At 41.2% G+C, this 22,992-nt stretch overlaps 1 protein-coding gene across 1 annotated transcript in view; it reads left to right on the top strand.

Annotated features, from left to right (window-relative positions):
* Window positions 1–22,992, top strand: part of necab2 (N-terminal EF-hand calcium binding protein 2) — a 63,482-nt gene that overhangs the window by 35,416 nt on the left and 5,074 nt on the right. Inside the window, exons 6-9 of the mRNA XM_030766699.1 lie at window positions 8,431–8,567; window positions 8,719–8,843; window positions 13,659–13,738; window positions 17,609–17,665. Of these exons, the coding sequence (XP_030622559.1) occupies window positions 8,431–8,567; window positions 8,719–8,843; window positions 13,659–13,738; window positions 17,609–17,665 (399 nt within the window). The remainder of the gene's footprint in view (window positions 1–8,430; window positions 8,568–8,718; window positions 8,844–13,658; window positions 13,739–17,608; window positions 17,666–22,992) is intronic.

Here is a 22,992-nt window from a genome sequence, read left to right as displayed (position 1 = left end):
ATCTCTCTCTCTCTCTCTCTCTCTCTGATCTTATGAATATGTATGAGAACAGGCAAATCTGGAATTCTGAGGATGCACGTTGCCATAGCGTTGGACAGGAAATGCGAATCTTTAGTGCTAACAAACTTGGCAAAGAATCTCAAACGTCCATATGCTATAAAGTTACTTTAGAAATGTTGTGCTGTAGGTTATCATAACAACATACTTACAGTATGTTGTCATGTATTCAGTGCCATTTTTAAACGTTATTTGGATTAGAAATCTGTTGGTTTTTTTTTAATTATTTGCATCTTCAGTTTTTCTATCTGCCGCAAGATTAAGCAGCTAAAACAAGGAATTCTTTTTTTTTTTTTAATTTTTTTGATGCATCATATTTATGAGCATATGACAGCACAAATGCTTTCTATATGCATCAATGAAAGGGACAGTGTCTGTCTTGCAGACAGGAAAATCAAACTTAAACCTCATAATTTGGTATGTACAGTGGCTTATTCAACAAGGACTCTGAGGCCTTTGGTCATCTCTTTTATTCATTTAATATTATCTGAATCAGTTGTTTCCTTCCTGACTTAGAGTAATACTATTTATCTGAAACTACACTCAGCACTTCTGAATCAAGTGCACTGTATCTTAATTGGTTGTTGTAATTCTGAATCAGCTATTCAAATGCCAATACTGAATACACAAGCAAAAGACCTGGCTGTCCATGAAGTCTAAATTGATGATACCTTGATTCATCTACAGAGGATGTTAACGCATCCTAAGTTTCAGAGGCGTTTGATGATTGATAGGTCTGGAATCTGGAGGGGAAGGATGTATGGCCATCAGGTACTGAGTCACGGACATATACTTTAAAAACCAACACCCTAATAGTGGAAAAAAGGAAGAAAAGTGAAATTGAGTTATTTACTGAGAGTTTACTCCTCAGGTTCTCAGAATGTTATCTGAGAAGTGCAAAAGGTTTGAATGTATGTCTAGTGTTGCCATAGCACCCATATACAGTATTTGATTGGTAAAACCCTACACTTATCATCTCTCTCACAGTTACAACAGAAGCTAGTCAAACTGATGTCTGCCATCCTGCGAAGGCTTGGCTCACCGTTGGGAGCAAATATGAAGCTTATTAGTTCCTGTAATTTATAATTCATGGAGATGAGGTGCTTCTATAAAGTGGCCAAACATTCTCCTCTATCTCTCTCTCTGTATTCTGTTAACACTGCGGTCCAGAGCTCACACCACTGCTGTAGTCAAGACTGCTTAGTTTGAGTCTGAGTCCACTGCGAGACCACAGGGGGGTCAGGTCCAAGACAAGACACTGCGAGACCAGAGAGGGTTGGGTCTGAGAAAAGACCAAGTCTGGGTGGGGGAGAGTTGGGGGAAGTCCAAGAAAAAAGCAAGACCTAAGCCAAGACTAATAAACCAAGACTCATATGATGATCCATGCTGCATTGAGTGGGTTTTCCCACCGCTTAAAAAAAAAACAAGCTACATGAGCTCTTTCACAAAAAATTCTTGAAATGTTATTATTATGCTAAATGGATTATGTGAATAATCACCACCACCACCCATGTGAGAAAAGCATCTAAGTGCCAATTTCCATGTGGAACCATGAAAACAATGCAGCAAGCGTATATTGTTTCGCCGTGCTGTCATGATTGCGGGTGCTTGGGTGCTAGCTAGCATCATTTATGTAACATTAGATTACATTGCAGTTGACAGACTGTCTTTCTCCAGTCAATAAAAATAAAAGTCTCAGCTTGCATACATGTTGACTTTTTCAGGAATTGAGGTTTAGGTTATTTCATGTAAGCACAACTTCATAACCATACCAAACCAAAACTACTGCAATCACTGCAAAACTACTGCAGTTTGATGAGTGAGACCATCTTAACCCACATGGCATTTGGGAAATTGCACAGGGCAAAACATCGCTCAGATCTCAGACACTGTTCCTGTCTGAAACGGTGACAAGACGGAATTCAGTTGTGCCATATGTCCATGACAAGACCAAGACCATAAAAATGTGGTCTTGAGACCAAGACCAGTTTTGAATACTACAGCTGGTAATAACTGGTAATGTTATTGTACGGTACTGTTATTACTCTACTGCAGTATAATTTACTCTCTCTTTCATCCTCTTTCTCTCTCCATCTCTCGCTCTCATTCGCATTACAGTATGCATCTACCCACTGCATTCTTTATGCAATGCAGCACAAAGATACCCTCACCTTCCTGTAATTACTGCATTTAACTTAGAAACAGATGACTTAATTGGCCTCTTTAAGTAATTACCACATGTCTCACTTGGCTCTCTCTCAGTGAAAGTGAAAGGACACTGTAAAATTCTCTATGTACAAATATGCATGTAGAGCATTTCACAGTGTCCTCTGAATTCTGTGAAATTCTATGCAGAAAGATGAGGGATATCCATTTTTTGAAGTTCTTTGTTAGAGCATTGTTTTGTGTTTCATCACATTTACATCACTCCAAAAGTGGTTACAAGCTTAAGTTTTCTCCAAATTGTTTTGTCTTGGTCTCACTCACTCTGTCCCATTCACTTTTGGTCTTTCCTCCATATCTGGGACATGAAGTTACTTATTCTCCAGTGGTTGTTTGGCCATAGGCATTGCTTTAGAATTCCTGTCTTCTCTTCATTGTTGTCCAGAGATTCATCTCTAAGCCGCCTGTCAAGCAGACAGACTCTGGCTGGGCTTCAGGGCAGGGCTGGCTGCGTGGAGCACCGCAGTAATCTGCGAATCGAGCCAGTCATGGGTAATAGAGGGGTAAAAATGCTGCCACAGCGCTTGTCTTCACTCATTCATTAAACCACTGAGGCTCCAACTCTAAATCTATCCTCTTTCTTTTCCTTTTTTTTCTTTTTTTTTTATGAATGGCTCGAGCCCAGAGTTGGAGCGGGCCTATCTCGGCTGTGTTTTATACCTCAGTGCACTGGGCAGAAGGCCATGTAGTGGGTTTGCATTTGACTGCTTGACATTCAGATGGTGATTCATTAAGCACTCCTATGCCTAAAACTCACAGCCTGTGTGAAGGAGGTTGTCAAAGGCTCATAACCCACCCCACATCTTCCAGAAGCGTCTTTTTTTTTGGGGGGGGGGGGGGGGGGGGGGGTTGCGTCTGGCTACAAAACTGCAATGGAAGTTTCTCTCTTTTTCTGCGTGTGTTTGTTTCTGACATGGCCTTGTGTCTTTCCTTTTGAAGACACAGGTGGTCAGTTGACAACAAGTTTAATGAGAGACATTAACGTCATTTCATCCTGTCATTTGTGACACTAAATGAAAAGAGTGGGAAACTACAGTGTTTTTTTTTCTGTTGGTTTTGAATGTGTAGGAGATGCTTCCATCACCATCATCATCAGCGTCATCATCATCATCATCATCCTCATCATCATCATCATCCCCAGAGGGGGTGAATTCCGGAAAATTTCTGCATTGCTTGATCCGTCAATTCCAGGGACCGCTGTCTCAATCAAGGGCCATTTGCAAATCGGTCCCACACACAAAAAAAGCAGATTTGTCATCCTGTATTCTCTATCACCGTCTAAACAAATGCCTTTCACTGTTATAAAAATCCGTGGCCTTTGTGATGCTAATTTCCCCACATCATCCTGCCTGGAAATTGCCTGGAAAATGTGGTCAGAGGTGATTATAATTAGAGCCTTGTTCTTGTTTGGTGGCAGTGGCGTTTACTCAGCAGTGCTGTTGTTTCCAGGCACCGCCCACTGTCCATGTGGTGCAGATACAGATTCTGAGCCCTGGTTATATTTATCAGTGACAAACTAACATTGACTGTCATGTTCATGCTGGTCTTCTCTCCCTGTCTCTACTGATTCCAAAGCACCCTTTGCACCTATTAATCCATTTGCAATTATAGGAACTTCGTATTAAAATTAAAAGGGACTCATTTATTGGGTATGGGAATGAGACCAAGCTTTATGTTTTTGCCTTATTTTTTCAAAGATACATAGTGTACTACTTGGCTGTCAAAAGTCTGATTTAGCTTCTTTAAAGCAATGCAGTCAAGCATGAGCATACACTTTAACCAATTATTTACAAGACTTATGTTTTTTTAAAAGTGATTTTTGCAACATAAACAAGATTTAGTCTTGAGTTTTAGTTTTCAGTATGACTTTTTTGCCTTTATTCATATAAGCCTCTCTCAGCTGCAATGTGACAAGGTTAATTCTTTGCTGAAACTGAGTCAGTGGACAATGTGTGAAACTGAGGCGAGAGTAGGGGGTGAGCATGTCCCAAAGGTTTGTCGCTGGGAGCTAAAAAACTCAATGAGGCTTGAGCTAACTCCACACTCAAGGTTAGACTGACCTACAATACAAATTTAAGAAAAAGAAAAAAAAAAGAAAAGAAAAAGCACACTCCCACTGCGCAAAAAAAGCACAAAACATTCACTTCTCTGTTCTGTGTGCCTCTCCTCACACGCACTCACACTCTCTCACACACACGCACACCCACACACACGTCCAGACACACAGGTTAAGGAAGACACAACTCAATCATCTCTCTCTCACAAAAGGAAGCCCCTCTTCCATTCCCTTCCTTTTTCTCCCTGGCTGTGGATTTAATCCGGGTCTTGTGAAGCCTTGGTAGCAGGGATCCCGGGCTGTGAATGGATGTACCCCTGACTGAATAACAGCATTATGCTCTGTTTTCAGCCCAGGATAATGCGATTGTGATTGAATCTTTCCCCTCAGTTTCTCGGAACCTTTGTCTAACTGGCTCGGGTGACAGATTCAGACTGGGCTGTATTGCACAATACCTTCCAGTGTAGCCCCTGCATGGTTTAGACTTGTCTACCTCCACATACTTTTGTACCTTTCTCTCTGAAATAATTAATCCTTATGGCCATGTACTTGCGAGGAGAGAAATTGCTGAAATGGAATGTTAATATGAGCTATAATAGCAGCTGATGCGACCTAGGATAATATATGTTTTAAAATCTGTAGCTAAAGCTATACTTCAAGGGAATTCTGAAGATTGTGTCACTTAACGTCAGTGAAAGCACCTATTTAGGTAATTAATCAAGCACCCTCCTGTGTTCAGTTCTAAACAAATGTACTTCAGTTGCCAGTTAATCTTTTCTAATATGAGGTGGATGTTGGGAATATTCACCTGGAAAAGTGACCATCCAGGTACAGTTGTTAAACATTCATTTTTCTAAAATCATTAATTTAGGTGTAGGCTTTGTAATGTGTACCACCATTGTGGCCAAATGTAGGCATCTAATATATCATATATCAAATATCGTACCATATGCAGTATCAGTTTTCATGTGGCAGTAACTTACATTGAAGGTTATTCATATTGCTTTGTAGAACATAACAAAATCAAAGGTATAAGCTTATTTTGAAATACATTTGCCAACTTAACTTGTGTGCTTCATCTATTTTGAGACACTAAACATTTCTAGTTCTAGACACCACAGTGCTGCTCAGACTTGAACTAATTAATTGTATCCTAGCAACAGGAGTCAATATGTTACTTAGCAACACCATTTGGTAATATGCAAAAAATGTATTTGAGGAAGCTGGGACAAAACTCATATTCCAATAGTAAAAAATGTTATCATAATGTATTAATCACTTTGAAAATTGCTGTTTGAACATGGGTCCTCCAACAAGCCTGAACCCTCCCCCCTTTGTTTTGGTTTTTTTTGGTTTCTGAAATCGCTTTTGAATTATTAAATATCTGATTACTGTAAGAGCCTCAGTCACATGTATGTGCTGTGAAGCCAGTCTGAAACGGCAGCCAGAAATGATTTCTCTGGATCACTGCAATGAATGCACCATTTTGATATCTGATTAGTATTTTATTCTTTGAAATGACTTACTGAATTTTATACACTCTGGAGGTAGAAGAGAATAAATGAATATGAATACTCTCTTGTTTAGTGGCAATTTCCTTTGGTTTGAGATGCTAAAATGCAGCCGGGTTACTCTAAGGCCGGAGCATTCCTGTATCGACACAGTAGAGAATCCCCAGTAATAAGATAAGACTCTTGTCATCTAAACCATTAGAGCCTAATTGTCTCTCCTGATCAGCAATTGTCAGGACTGTACCACAAATAGCTTTTGCTGATAACTATCAGCCTGTCTGTGCACAAAAAAAACAACGCACGCTCTCGTCCCAGGCATAACCTGGGCACACCTGTTTCTTGGCAGGGTTTGTTATCGTTCAGCGACACACTCTCTCGGTAACAATCCCCTGACTCATTCTCTTTGTAATCCTCGGACTGCTACTCACATGAGCCTGCCTGTGTTTCTAGAGGACTTTGTTAACTCTCCATCACTTTGGGATTTGGACTTGTGTCCTTGCATATAGGATATGTCACTGGTATATCTTGTATATCCAGTAATGACAGTGGCCCAGCATTGAGTCCTCTATTAAGTCCCCCACCCCTCAACATTGTTTCTGTATATTATACATGTCTAATGATCCTCCCTTTTGGCAGCTGGTTAGAGAACCTCTTTTTTTAATATCATGCTAATTAGTTTTTAATTGTCTGCACACAGTTGCACTGCAATTCTAACTGCCAAATGCCATCTGTGCATTCCACTTGTATGCACAGTAGTTTAATGCTGTGACTTGGTTTAGCTGATGGTATTGGCACCTGCTAGTATATTTTACCTATTTTCTGCTCCTCATGTTGTGGTAAAGAACCTCCTGCTTTTTTTCGCATTTTGACTTGTCTCCTTTTCATTCTCCTTAAGCTGTAGAAAAGAACCTCTTGCTGTAGGGAAAATGTTGCTATAAGTATTGTTTTATTGCTGTTTCGATGCTTGCTGATGTGCACTGAGGCTCTGAGTGGCTCTAAAACACATTGCATTTGTGCTGAGCCAGAGCCGGAGTTGGAATGAATCCTAGCAGGTCCCCCAGTCGCTTCTTTACCGAGCCAACCAGGCACACCAAACCCCGGTGTGACAGAGGAGTAAAATGATAGAGGGATGACCCTTTACTCCTCTGCTCCTGTCCTGGCCTCTCTATCTGTCTCTCTCTATCTCACTTTTTTGCTGACAGAGAGGCAGATTGGTGCCCACTTCATGGTGTTCTGCTCTCTGTGGGTTTAGCAGGAATACCCATAATATGGAAGAATAAATTTTAAGATTTTTCAGAATTCAATCCAATTAAACCTTTCTTATCTGTCAGTGCTGCATTATGTAATTGACAGAAATGTAATAGTTTTTTCCTTAGTCTCATGGTCCTTAACGTGAGGTGAGCTGTCTCTGAGTTTTATAGAGTAGTTTATGTTCTGCGTGTTGATGTCTACTCTAGAAAATGCCTGACTGACTGTCTGTGTGTAATGAGAGAGAGACAGGTGGGCTCAGAGAATGGTCAGTTTTCACATCAGTCCCATAATATATGCCACACAGATCTTTACAGTGAGCACTCCTGAAAATACTATGGTTAGCCTCTCAGTCATGACTGGCTCTGTATTTTATCTGTTTAAAACATCAGGCTGTTTTTCTTAAGTCTTCACTGATGCCAGAACACTAACACTTCAGTTCCCCTTTTATTAAAAAAAACTCACTGGAGTTGACTGAAGCCTTGTTCATAAAACAGTTTTTTTTTTTTTTCATTTGAAGACAGCAGCTGGAAATGATGTGGACAGCAGAGTAGCTGCTGTCATAAATGGTCTCATTAATCACACAGTCAAAGCATACAGATAATGTCTGTGTGTGGTGATTTTATTAACCATTTAAAAATATAATAGCAAGAAGAAGTTGGTCATTTCTAGTCTTCACTTCCTTGAAGGTGTTATCGTTTCAGTCTCATTTAAAAACCTTTCTTTAACACATGATGTTCACACTGGGCAATGGCATTTCAAGGTTATATCTAGATGGAGACGCAGCAGAAAAGGTTATTAGATCAGTTTTCATGGGATTTGAAAGACCAGTGTGTGACATGACGTTTTGGTCTAAGAGAACTTTGGTTTTTGACCCTACCACTCTTCAAAATGGCTTGTTTACCTTAGAGGCCTTGTGTATAAGTGTATGTGTGTCTATAAGTGTGTGTGTGTGTCTATAAGTGTGTTCCTCAGCATATTTATCTTACTCTGTTATTTTCCTGTAATGTCTGTATACCATAGCAAGAGTTTTTTTTTTCATTTAACCTTGAACACTTCTGAGCACTAGGAAAACCTGACATTTGCATTAACTTAACTCAGCTGGAGTGAAGCTAACACTGGAATAGAAAGGCCTGGATAAGACCTCATCAGATATTCATGAGTAAGATTTTTAAAAATGTGCTGACATGGTTTTTATCACATCCTCACCTCTTCTTTCTCTCTTCCTCTCCTGCTCTTTCTCTCCCCCTTTCCTTCCCTACCTCATTATTGTCTCTCACTCTCACTCTCTCTCTCTCTCTCTCTCTCTCTCTCTGTCCATCTTTCTCTTTACAGGTATATGAGAGGGGAACCAATATTGAACAGTTTGTGACGCGTTTCCTTTTGAAGGAATCAGCCAATCAGATCCAGTCTCTTCTTAACTCTGTGGAAAGTGCAGTCGACGCCATAGATGAGCAGCATAACCAAACGGGGTGCACTGCAATTTGAGTTTGTTTTTTTTTGTTTGTTTTTTAATTTAACTGTGTAACTGTTTGATAAATAACTAACATCACTTCCTACTGCATAATCAACATGATGACATCTCTTTTTTTTTAAAAAAAGAAACTTTCTTTTTTGAACTAGATCCTACCAGAGTAAGACCAGTCCACGTGTGGCGGAGAAGTGCTATGAGAGTCCAGTACCGGATTATCCACCCAACAACAGAGTCAGTGCCAAAGACGCCGTGAAGAACATCAGTGCAGGGGCAGGTGAGGTTACGGACATGCTCCACTCACATCTGTTCTTATCTTTCACTCCTTTTTTCCCCCCCCTCACCATTCTGCACAGACTGCACAGAGTCTGGGTTCTCTCACAGATCTGATGAACAGCTTTTATGCATCAAACAGAATTTTTCTGTCAGGCAAGTTATAAGGAGTAACAGTGGAGGTTCCAAAGATTTTCATGATGTTTATGACCGGGACTCTGAATGCCCTTCCCATCGGGGCCGAGGTCTTACTCATATATATGTGTCAGCAGACCTCAGTTCAGCCCCAGGACAACTGCTCAATCTGACTCTTGTTTTTTTTTTTTATTTTAATACAATACAGTTCATTCTCTCCTTTTAACCTCAGTCAATCAAAGCCCAGGAAAACTGAACATTTGCATAATTACCCAAACATTCCATAAGAAGAGAGCCTCTGAGGAACAGGTGGTATTATTTTGACAGTGGCTCTACTTAGACCGTGGGCTGGACAAATCTACTCTTATGGAACCGCAGTGTATGCAGTTTCAAGTTTCAAGTTTATTTAGAGCCCAATATCACTGTTTGCAGTCTCAAAGGGCTTTACATGCCACAACAATCAAAATCAAAACAGGACGGCACCCCCTGACTTGATCCTCATGCCGGGCAAGAAAAAACTCCCCAATAACCCAAAAGGGAAATGGGAAAATGGGAGAAATCTTGAGAAGGACCACAGAGAGAGGAGACCCCCTCTTGGCCAGACAGGTGTGCAATAGGTGCCGACCACGCGGGCAATTACAATTTCAAGTTGCAGTCTTTTGCTCCAGACTCTAGCCTGGCACGCCTGATTCAGCAGTGCTGCCTGTCATTGGGACCTTGATTAGGTAAATCAGGGCTGTATGAGTGTGGGTTGTTGTGCACAGCAGGCGTTCTGTCTGATAAGCAGACTTGAAACTATAATAATCAACCAATTACAGAGAAAAATGTAAATATTAAGTCAATTTCTTTATTGTAGCCCAGCTGCAAGAGTGTAGTCTGAGAAAACTTAGATTAGCCGTGGTTCTGTGTCTGTGCTGAAATGGCCCAGAGACAATTTAACTACAACAGTACAGCAAGTTCCTAGATCTATAATTCAGTGAAAGTCTTGTGACAGCATAAACACCATATACATACACTAACATACTCTGCATCTTGTAAAGCTCATTATTTTCTGTAGTAATTCAATACAAACATGGTCCAGCAGGTGTCCTGTGATCAATAAACACGCTTTTCCTCCTTCCTGTCTGGTTTAGACCCTGTATAAGGGATTATGTAATAAATATTTAAAAAATTAACTGTTTTGTTCATGCAAAGTTGCCACACACTGGGACTTTGGTCTATGTCTTATGTGTTAAAATGTGTTGAAACACAAAATTATTTCCAGTGAGTTGGGAAAAAAACCTCCCCCTAGCTTCCTTTAGACCATTGCTGAATTTCAATCAGAGCACAGTACCACAGAACATATGGAGCTTTTGGCTATGGCTTCACAAATTAATTCAAATGTTTTTTTATGGAGAATATGTGTGACAGAGATAGAGTAGCAACAAACGTCTTTGAAGTTCTGCTGTACACGCGCCCCCCCCCCCCAACCTTCTTCTCCCAGCCTCCTTCTCCAGTTCTCTCTGATTCCCCTCCCCCTCTCTCTATCCCTCTCTCCCTCTGTCTCTCCCTCTCTCTCTCTCTCTCTCCCTCTGTCTCTCTCTCCCCGTCTCTCGCTTTAACAGAACAGCCAGGCAGTTGATATGAGTACCTGACACGTATATAGGAGACTCTTATTGGCTGTTAGTGTCAGTTCCCATATAACAGTCTAATAAATGTTGCTGGGTGATTTATTGGTTCATTTGTTGACACTGTATAATCATGGACTAATGCCGTGCCTCCCAATGTATGGTATTAATCTACCACTCAACCATTCTCAACATTATCACCCCCAGAGCAAATGGTGCAGAGTTACAGCTATAGAAACAGCCTATTGCCATGTAAGCAAAACAGCACTAGAAATGCGCTGATTGATGATCCTCAATCAGCACAATCTTTATTGGTCGTAGTTCACTGAGATCTCAATCATTTTGTCGTTGCAGAGTCGCCTTGTTCGATAAAGCCATGTCTGTGGAGTGATATTGCAGAAGTGTATTGAAAGGGTCTGTTTTAAGGTTGCAGCTTACAGCCTGATACAGGTCCTTAATCTTCCCCCAGAGACACATAAAGATGACTTTCTACATGATAAAAGCAGCTATTTGGGCTTTCAGCTTTTCCAGACAGAGCCTTGATTGGAGAAAGCTTTGTTCAGGCTGTCCTTTATGAGCTGCAGGAAGAAATATATTGATCAATGCCTTACTGAAAAGAACTCTCCCCTCCTGTCACGCTCTGCTCTCTCCCCACTCCCTGCCCCAACTGCCCCCTTCCCTTGCACACATACAATCACACACTTTTGCTTCTGTTTGTATCTCTCTCTCAGACACACACACACACACACACACACACACACACTTACACGTTTGTCCTCTTTCTCCCTGTTTTTCCATGATTCTTTCTTCTTCTGTGCTTTCTTCTCTCCTTCTACCTTATACACATGCACTCCCTTCTCTCTCTCTCTCTCTCTCTCTCTCTCGCTCTCTCTCTCTCACACACACTCACATACACATTACCACACACATCTCACTCACACATATACACACTCCAGTTCCATTTCTTAGTATCTGTTTCCTTGAGTCGCCTGTCTTGGACATGGCAGACTGCATATTTCCTTTGTGTTTTCTGTCTCCGCTCCTTATTGATCAGAAAACATTTTTCCAGACAAGAAGCTAAATTTAAACGTTCTCTCAGTTCTCTCAGTTCTCTCAGACACACTGAGAAGCTCCTTTACAGTGCGCTTGAAGAAAAGAGGTATATCTCTCGGAAAGAAAGTGTGAGAGTCTGTGGTGTTGAGCTAACAATGGTAGTTAGCGTTAGAGTAGGGTGAAGAACGTTGAAGAGGAAGAGACTGAATTCTTCTGCAAGCTGTTACTCCTCTCTCATTGGACAGTGTGCATAATTATCAGCTACAGAGAGCTGCAGGCACAATCTCCATGTGCTCTGGAGTAAGAAACTGATCAATATTGGATTAGACTCAAAAGAGACAAACAAATTCGCCAATATTAAATTAACTGGGGATTAGGGGAACATTTAAAGTGATTATATAACTCACACTCACCAGAGTACATGCATTATCGGAGAGTAAACATAACACTGTGAGAGTTCTGTGAATGTGAATGAATACTGAAATGAACGCTTTGGATATTTTAGACTGGAAAATCAGCACCTACAAGCTTGATGTGTAAAAAACACTCTGCATGCAGTACTTGGCCTGGTCTAGCTGTAGAGGCAGGTCACTGATGTAGGTTGCTCCAGTTCTGAGTAAAGGGAGGGCGGGGGGGGTGCGGCAGGAAGACAGGTGAGCGTAATGATTGGCTGCTAAAGGGGAAGGCAGTGTTGGGAATGGTAGTTGACTCCAGTGACGTGTTCGAGTACAGAGTTATTGGTCCAAGACTCAGCTGATGACTCTTTTAGCTCTGTTAATCATATCTTTTGCAGATGTGCTTATTGCTGTGCAGCCTAAATGTTTCCGTGACAATTTCACATGCGTCAGCACAAGGCACAGGACTTCAAAAATAAGATTTTTTTTTTTTTTTAAAAAAATGGAATTTCTCTTCAGTTTAGATGATGTGAGCTGCAGTCATTATATCATAGAAAACTGTTTGTGTCAGAAACTGATATGTGGAAATTTTTGAAGTTTCAGCTTATGCAAATAATATAAATAGTTCAGTTTACTCTGGCTCACTGGTTTCACTGTAAACTTTTTCCAGTCTGATGTTAAAATTCTACACATTTACTAATTAGGTATCTCTTCTCAAAAGTGTGTGTGTGTGCAGCTTCTCACAGAAAAATTGTTTCGTCCATGCGCCCTACACCGTGCCTGTGTGTGTGTGTGTTTGTGCGTTAGAGAATAAGTTATGAGTTGCCCAGAGCCATGTGTCTGACAGTACACTGTAACATGCCCCTCCTCTCTCCCCACCACCACCCGGTATGTCATTACCATGACTGCCTTAGACTAACAGGACCAGGAGTGTGTGAAAGCCATGGAGACAGTTAAGGCTAAGCTGAGCACAGAGCCCACCCTACAAAGGCAAAAAAAAAAGATCCCTGTGTCTGTTCCCAACATCGCTATGGTTACGGCTGATGTCTTCCAAAGTGCCCTCTCCCTTCCCGTTTAACTTGGCTCATAAACACAGGAGAAGTGTCACTGCCTAATTGGCTTGACGCGTCAAATGGTGATGATTTTAAAGATAGAAAAATCTTTTTCTTCTCCCATTAATTGGATATGTCATTGTGAGAGAGAGAGAGAGAGAGAGAGAGAGAGAGAGAGAGAGAGAAAAGATGTGTGGAAATAGTATTATTCCCCTTCATTTAAAAAAAAAAATCTGCGAAGGACTTTCTGTTGTACTTTCATGTGCACTCTAGTATGTGCTGTTTTTGAAGCTGAACAATTAGTGACAATGGATGAAGCTCCAGCTCGTTCTACAGAGGCTGCAGAATTTCTGTACTCGGTTCTGGAGTTTGCATATTTGATATCCACAGATTTATTGCCGTGGCATACCAGCCACCTCAAGCACAGACAGAGATATTAGCATTTTCTGTGGTGAATTCATTCACACTCTTTTAGATATCTCTAAATGTTTGCCTATTGCGTAGTCAGGCTAATACACAGAAAGAGTGATGAAAAATGCTAATGTCCATCCTTCCCTCTCTGTCTCTTTTTGCACAGGCGCTGTGGAGGGAAGGAAAGAGGGCCTCGAAGCGCAGATCAACCGACTGGCCGAACTGATTGGACGCCTGGAAAACAAGGTAGGAGTTCTTCTTTTCATGTATTACAGCCACAGTCCCTCACTACATTTCTTGAAACGTGAATGAAGTTTGTTGTTGAACAACAAAAAATTGAGAAACACACCTCCTCATTCTGGACTCTGTTCGGCCATGTTCCCATCCCACAGAAGTGCGTATAACACAGTTTTCATCCGCCCGTGGTATCAGCCTTAATGGAGCACACGTAAATAGACTCTTATTGAGATCAGTCTGTTCACGTCTGTCCCAGACTCATCAGCATATAGAGCAATTTCAGTCCGCCTTTCTCATCCCCATAGTACTTGTGGAAAACAAGCCCTTTGCATTGGCCCTGCTCTTAGACACACTCCCAGGAAATCATGTTGGACCACATTCATAGACCTGGGATGAGAATCTGATTGTGTTGTTCAGAGTCAGGGGCCAAATCCAGTAATCTTATTTTTGTTTCCATTTATTTACTGCCAAAGTCTAGTGTGGAGAGAGATAGAGGAGGAAAGGGGAGAGAGATAGACAGAGAGAGAGAGAGAGAGAGAGAGAGAGAGAGAGAGAAGAGGGGAAGCAGGGTAAAGAGTAACAGAGGAAGCAATAACAGAAGACTGACATCCAAACTACTGCAATTTATAAGTTTATTGCTGTCTTCCTTTCTCTCTCCTCTCTCTCCCTGCTTCTACCTCCTTTCGCTCTCAGCTTCTCTCTGCCTCACTTCCTCTTCCCTGCTCACCGTTCATCTTTCTCTCTCTCTTTTCTTCTCTCTTTTCTCCGTTCATTTCCTATGTCTCATAGACTGTGAGAATGGTAGATTTAATGGAGTCCCCAGCTGATTGTGCTGTTTCTGGCAGGCAGGTTTCTTATTGGAGGAGCTAAAAATAGCTGAGGCAGGTTGATTCCACGCTCAGTGAAGCACTCTGTGAGTACAGGGAAGGTTCCGTCACTTCCCAAAGAGGATGAAAGAATGAATTGAGTGTATCTGTGGCTCTCCAAGCACACCCCAAGGCCCAGAGTGCGTCTCTTTGTGTGCTGATCCAGAGATGGATTACGAGAGATCAACCCTCTGTCCTGTCTTTACGCACCAGGTGCATATTTTAAAGTGAGAGTAATGAAAAGGAAAAAGAAAGTGCTTTTTCATAATTAGAAGACTGCATCCCGGATGAATTTAAAAGAACAATTACATCTGTATCTCAGGGGGGTTTCTTCCTAAAGTTACTTGGAATTCTCCATTTAGACTACGAAAGGCTTACTTTAAATAGTTTAAATAAATACAGATAGTGTATTTGTACTTAGAATTAGCTTAGGTAATAAATTCCACTTGTCTCATGTTTCATGTCCCTCAATGCAGGAGACTGTTTTTTTTTTTTACCAGAATCAACTCATTTAAAAAGGTGATTCAAACCTTTCCTAGTGGTCATTATGCGGTTGTCACTCTTGTTCTCAAGTTTAACGATGTAATGTATTATTATGTTAGGGTAAAAAAAAGAAATAATAAAAATGCCACAGTCTTGTTGCCACATGTGATGAAGGCGAACTCATTATAATTGCTATACACTTTTATAAAAGCAATGACAAGTCCTCTGTGAAAGACAGCTTGTAATTACACACTCAGTGGTAAGACTGCTCAAATCATCAAAAAAGAAACCAGAGTGTTCAAACTATTTCTCAGTGGAACTATCCGACAAGCACTCCTCTTTTGGAGTTCTTGAATTTTTTTTTCCTTTTTTTCTTTTTTTTAGGAATCTGTTGTAGTTGACATGCTCAGTGGTTATACTCAGAGCTTCTTTAATTTCATCATCAGAGTGTGTTTTCATGATTCCATGAGCGACTACACAAACTTCTTTCATCTCATCTTTTACTTTTCAGTCGTTTTCTCTGTGATGTCCTACCTCTTTTTTCCCCCTCCACATTGTGTCTCTTTACTTTTAGGGGAAATGTTCCGTCTTATGTGAGTACATCTGTTCCGAACACTGACTGTGACTGTCTCCCTCTCTCTCTCTCCCTCTCTCTCTCCCTCTCTCTCTCTCTCTTTCTGTCTCTCTCTCCCTCCCTCTCTCTCTCTCTCTCCCCCTCCCTCTCTCTCTCTCTCTCTCTCTCTCTCTCTCTCTCCCTCTCTCTCTCTCTCTCTCCCCTTCACAAACATTGGAGCAGGGGCAGTCTGACCCAGGGTCACCTGGGCCCTGCTCGCAGCATGACAGAAGAGAACAGTCCTCATCAGAGCTCTCTTGTTGTTTGCATAATGTGCCCCCCACCCCCATCCCCATTATGCTCTTCATGAGAGGATGGAGAAGGCATCATTTCCTTTCCCTCCTGTTGTGTCATTATAAAGGCCCCCAGCTCTATGGTGACCCCCCCCCCCCCAAAAAAAAAAACCCAGCAGAGAGGTTCCTGCCATCATGACTCCACTCACTGTATGACAGTTAATCCACCATCCAGAGCCCATGATAAGAGAGAGACATCTGCGAGTGTACCATCATTACCAATCATTATGTACTTTGCTATTCATTTGAAGGAAGGATGCAGCCACCAGTTGTCTTCCCCCATCAACCACACAAAGACATCATGCAGTCATCATGTCCTGCCTCATTTGTCAGTTGTGGTAGCAGGTCAGGTCACACAGGTCTATTCTAAATCTATTCTAAAACATTCAAACCATGTGCACAAACTCAAGGACACGTGTAATGTCTCTGCCCTTTGGTCCTGTCTACTGTCCCTGTGCTGTGGCAGAACGTCTTTTCAGAACATATTGAGTTTCCTTGAGAAGATCTTGTGATGCTTCATGACAGAATATCGCTCACACTTTCACTCTGTCCTTTTTTCCTTTTTTCTTTTTTTTAAACATTTGTTTGCGGCATAAAACTTAGATGAGAAAAACTCTTGGCCTCCACTGGGAAGAGAGATGAAATGTTACCTGCAGGCGTTTTCTCTGTGCCAAATGAGATAGAGGCTTTGGAGTGACATCAGACAATACAGATGTGGCTCTCTTGGCAGAATGTCACTTCATCTGGTGAAACATAAGCCACTTCTGTGCTCAGATCAAGTCTCTGTCTCTCTTTCACCCTGTGGGGATCTTTTGTGCCCCATGTGAATCTGCATAACACATTTACCAAAGCCTTTTTTTTTTGTCACTGAGTGGTGAAATGAACCTTTGAGTGGTAATGAAGCTGTGATGAGGAGGGACTAATAGAGATGAACTCACCTCAGGTTTGGGGAAGAAAATGTATGCTTTGTGAACACTTGTAAAGTGGGTATATCTGGCACTAATGGCAAATACACTTGTTTCAGATTTGATCTCAGAGCAGTTATTTATTTTGATTTTCTTTGATAAGAAAGAGATCTGTTTTTGTTCTACTTACATTTTTGGTATGACTACTGGTAGTGGAGTCTTTCAGACTTGTCTAATGATTTGTCACTTCAGCATAGGCTCAAACACAAATGCATAAACACTGAAATATATACCAGATCTTCACATACTTTATTCTTGCTGAGCTTATTTTTTCTGAAATTTTCCTCTCCATTTCATTTTCTTCATTCCCATTGTGCTGACAGTCCTTCATATGTCACCGTTGAGACTTGAATCAGAAGCTTTACATTCTTTTTTCTGATAAACCCCTTTAGCACTATTGCATATGAATAGTGCACACTGCATTTGAAGATGCACCAATAGTTCTCTCAAGATTGTGGGTTTGTAACCCTCTTGAGAGACAGTTAGCTTTGTTTTCTTATCTCATATCTAATGTATGTGGGCACTGACTGGTGAGAACTACACCAGCAATCTGTGAGGGAGGGCGTGGCCTCTCGACCGTGATTGGCAAACACCAGTGTGGTGTTGCCAAGAGACAGTGGATTGACGAGTGGCTCTTCTGTTTTGGTTTCTTGTTACAGACAGTATGGTTTGACCTGCATCAGCGGCTAACAGACACTGATGGGACGACCAGTGCCGTAAGTACCGTAGCATCTCTGGTGCACAAAAAGCATGCTCGCCAATAAATAAGTAAACAAACAAACAAATAATCAAATAAGTAAAGACATCCAAATGAACTGTTCATCCTTCAGGGTACCTTTGTACCTAACTCAGAAAAGGAGTTGGACCCTTAAAAAGGTGGCCGTTGTGTTTTGGGTACAATCACAAGGAATATTTGGGAAATTTCAGAGGCTTTGGACTGTAATTTGGAAGTACACCTTCAAATTATTCTCTTGTTGCTGGTGATGGTCCCACATTTTTCCAAGATGCCACCAGAACTGCCACTTGTCGGAAACACTTCCGACATCGGCAAGGGATCGCCCCCATGATCTCCCAGCATGCACAGGGAATCACATGCTCAGCTTCTTAATCACTTGATTAGCTCACTCATAATTAGCTGGGCTTGGCATGTGCTGCTTTGCCTAAATGATACACAGCAGTGCATGGATGGATAAATGCATGATCTTTTTTTGTCTTCTGCACTTTTTCTCTGAGCTACTTGTGTCTCTGACATTTCCAGAGGCTACTGATATGTTGAAGTACACTGCCTGGCCAAAAAAAAAAGTCGTGTACTCTACTATTTTGCTGGACCGTCTTTAGCTTTGATTACGGTGTTCATTTGCCGTAGTATTGTTTCGACAAACTTATGCAGTGTCACAACATTTATTTCCACCCAGAGTTGCATTAATTTTTGGCTGAGACTTTGTTGACGACAGGAGAGTTGAACCACTCTGTAGTCTTCTCCAACACATCCCAAAGACTTTCAACGGGGTTAAGGTCAGGACTCTGTGGTGGCCAATTCATGTGTGAACACGATTCCTCGTGCTCCCTGAACCACTCTTTCACAGTTTGAGCCCGATGAATCTTGGCATTGTCGTCCTGGAATACACCCATGCCATCAGGGAAGAAAAAAACCATTGATGGGATGACCTGGTCATTCAATACATTCTAGTACTCACCCGACTTCATTTTATTGCCACATAACGTTGCTGAGCCTAGACCTGACCAACTGAAGCAGCCCCAGATCATAACACTGCCTCCAGAGGCTCCAAATCGACTTTTTTGTTGGCCAGGCAGTGTACCTGCCTTATGACACGTTGTGAAAATTGACATCAACACCTTAAGGCAACATGAAAACATAGATGGTTCATAATGTAGCTGTGCGCTATTACATAATTTTGTCATCTTGGAATTCTGGTGCTATGTTCAGTGCTCTAAAGCAATGAACACAGAGTCATTTAATTCTCAGTCACACATGATCGTGGTGTGGGTTCAGTAAGCTACTGGGAACCTGCCCAACCGTTTTTTCCAGTAAGGAGACAATCTGATTATTTGCTCTCCTTTCAACTCTGTATCCATGGGCATGACAAGTTGCATGTTTTATTTAAGACTAGACAGATAATTGATAAATTGATATGACATTTCCCTTACTTGAGCATATATATACATTATGTCTATCTATCTATCTATCTATCTATCTATCTATCTATCTATCTATCTATCTATCTATCTATCTATCTATCTATCTATCTATCTATCTATCTATCTATCTATATCTGTATCTGTATCTATATCTACAGACACATACAAATATATATATATATAGTTATATGTCTATATGTTATATGTCTACATAGCCTCTGCTGTGAGTCGACTAGGTGTGTGAACGTGGAGAGGACTGTGGAGACGGATTTGTGTCCGAGTCTGTGAGATGGATTTTTAACATTTGCAGCAGGGACACTGAGACTTGGATTTGATGGACCTCATGTCTTTATCAAAACATCACTATCACTGCTTTTCCCTGATTTCCCTCTCCACATTCTCTCTCTCTCTGTCTCTCTCTCTGTCTCTCTCTCTCTTTGTCTCACTGTCTGTCCTCCTCCACCTCTGAGAGGCTGAGGTCACTTGCTCCACGGCTGAGTGTCACGCATCCGGCCCACAGATTTACGCCGGGCTTATTGATGCTTGAGGGATCAGAGCAAATTGAATCATTGCCTTTCTCCCATTAATCCTCGTCAGCTTTTAAAGTTGTCATTTGCTCCCTACAAACAGGATTAGAATTGGCTTCACCTGACAGCACTGAACGATATGATAGACACTTGCTTTGGTGTGTGTTCACTTATGCCCACACCGAGCAATAAGGCTCTATTGGAAAGGCCAGAAGATAATGCTGAAGTGAGAGTGACCAGTCAAACACACTGCAGGATTCAATGAGAAACACTGTACACACAGAGACCAAGCTGTTTGTCTGACCCTGCACTGAGGGAAATAGCAAAGGGGAGGGTGTTTTAAAGCAGTGGTTTTTCATATCATAGTTAATAACAAATTAGATGATTTTTTTTCATACACACAGAGATGAATATTAATTGTCTTGTAATACTTTAACAGCCTCATAACGCTCGCTGTGGTGGAAAAAGTGTCTTGTTCACCAGCATTAAAGCCCACTCATAACGTTAGGCAGTTTGCTTTCAGACTGATCGATCACTCTGGGGTCAAAATGTGTTTGATTTTTTTTTGCCCTGATAATTATGGTAATGTTGCCGCTTAGCTCAGAATCACGTCGTAGAAATTACTCCTCTTCTTCTCCAAAGGAACATTAGGATATTTTTGCATGTTGATTGAAGGATGTTGCTATCTGTTGATATGAATATTGAGACACATGCCATGTTTGGTTTGTGTTTGTTCTCAATGCAGGCATATGGAGGACAGATGGGGTATTGACAGTCTGTGTTGGAGAGAGGTTGGGCAAAGAGATTTTCTCGCTCAGCTTTTTCTTCATCTTGTTTCAAGTTTAACAGAGTTTAACAGTAAACTCACTAAACACAGCTTCAGTGTGAGACCCTGCCAACTCTTGAAAATATTTTTTGAGAAGACTTTGGAGATAATATCACCAAAAATATGTGGCTTTCTTTGGCAGTGTGATCACATTTTTCAATTACTTGGTCAACATTTTGACAAATCCATATTTGGAAGAGGAATAAATATGTATGTGCTGTATGTGAATGCCTGATCCTGTCCCAGCACTCTTTAGCCTTTCTTTGTAATCTTTTCCTGACCACCGGCCTTGACTTGTTACCATTAGAAAGTCTCTATAAGGCATTCATATGACATTTGTTTGATATTGTTCCAGCATATTTAGTCCTGACAGAATTTCAATAGCTTTAGTTGAAAAGGGCACAGGACAGAGGAGCCTTGTATTAGGACAGAGCTGAACTGTTCAAATACAACTACATTTTCAAACAGGTCTGGTCATTAATAATTAAACATTACCCATACTGCATTTTGTAAATTAGAGAGATAGATGTGAGTATAAAATGCTTTGCTGGTCACTGACGATTGGTCCCACTGCTCTAGAATGCTTATTAAACGTAAGGAAAGTGTTACAATGTAATGGCTCACTAAACAAGCAATCGGTTGGACTGTTGGATTGCAGAATTCTAATTGGACAGCAGGTCAATGCTGACCCCTGAAACGATGTGATAACAGGACAGTTACCTCTTATCTCTTCCTCATTCTCCTTCCAGAAAGCTCTACTCAGGCTTTCCAGTCAAGTTAGGGGGAGACTTGCAAAGGAATGCTTCATCAGTCTTGCGTTACACAGCTGTTGTGCATATCTGTTGCCTCAGCACATTTTTAAAGACTTTTTTTTTAAGAAAGAGAGTATTCCATGTTCTGTCAATTTAAATTTTCCTTCTTGGACCACACACAGTATTTCTCCAGATTGGCAAACTGCAATATAAATCAGAAGCTCTGTCGATAAAGCCACAAAGCGAGCAATAGAAGGAGAGAGAGAGAGTCAGTGTCAGTCTTTAGAGGGACATGTGTAAATGTGAATGTGGAAGCTGCTCTTGTTCATTTGGCAGGCATTAACATGTGGATGGTTGCAGAAAGAGAACAGTCCCTTTTGGAGATGAGCCTATTCTTGGCCCAGGACAGAGCGCTCTAATCCCATTGACGATAAGCTGCATATGTAAATAAATGCAAATGAGTATGAAGGAATACTGTACAATTTAGTTAGTGTGTTGGGGAGATATTTAGGGCAAGAGGACAGAGGGAGACTGAAATGAAAGGCAGAAATGAGGTGGTACTCCCCTGTTTCCATGGAGATGACAATTTTCATTACACCACTTTGAAGCTTCTCCCTGTTTGACACTATTGAGGCTATACACTTTCTTTGTACTCTTCTGTTGGCATGTACACACACTCATTTATTAATATGAGGTTACGCAGTGCCACAATCATGTTTAAGGTTATGCAGTGCCACAATCATTTGTTTGAATGTGTGTGTGTGTGAAGTGTGTGTGTGTGTGCGTGTGTGGTGTTGGATTGTGCTGTCTTTTGTGTTTCCGTAAAGCTCAGCAAGAGATCAAGACTAATGAACCCCAAAGAGTTTCAAGCAGAGTTGAATTGTCCTACCTATATATAATGCATCAGAGCAGGACATTCACACCAACACACACACACATACATGCAGAAATGTGTAACCCCATATTTACACACGTACACATGCTACCAGTGCTTCGCGAAATTCACAAATTCTCTGCACATGAGAGGTTGTGAAACTAGGTCTATGAATACCAAGTACAGAGTGGTTGAGTCGATATGAAATTGTTAACTGAAAGTAATATGTGCTTGAAGAACCTTGTGACATAATGAGATTTTTCCTCTGTGTTTCTGGTGACTTTTGGGGCAGCGCTTTATCGCCTGAAGCCCTCACACTGTGAATTAAACCCAGAGCAATTCTAACATACTCAAAAGACAAATGACAGACCCAAATTTGGCTTGTTAGGAACCGAATCAGTGTTGAATAAAATGACTGGCTCAGAAGCCCTGTGTGCCTCTGTTATTATTCAGTTATTCCACCAGTTGAACCAGAGGCGGTGTGTAATGATTCTGATTAAGTATTGGGGTGGGATGGGTAATGCGGTGTTTCTGATTGTGTTAAAGGGTGCATTGGTCAATGGATTCCTCTTGATAAAGTGTGGAGTTTATTATCAGGGCAACAGCACAATTATTGCCCTGGCCTTGGGGGAGGAGTGAAGCTGTTTTGTAATGGTGCTGTCAGACAAAAGTTCCTAATAGTTTCAATTAATTTTTATGGCTCCCACCTGCTAGTGAAAGGAGAGGAAGGAGCAGTATAAATACGCGTGTACCAGTTCAAAATATGCGTGTACCAGTTCAGTACAACCAATGAGCATTTTAAGTAGATTGGCAATACTAAGCAGCTGGTCATGTAGAAACATGGAGGGGTTAATCTTACGTATATAGGAGATGTGCTCGTGAGTTATTATTTCAGGACACATTA

Source organism: Chanos chanos, chromosome 2 (genome assembly GCF_902362185.1).
Source record: "Chanos chanos chromosome 2, fChaCha1.1, whole genome shotgun sequence".
NCBI lineage: Eukaryota > Metazoa > Chordata > Actinopteri > Gonorynchiformes > Chanidae > Chanos > Chanos chanos.
Note: the sequence above shows the minus strand (reverse complement) of the source record. Positions and strands in the feature narration are given on the sequence as shown.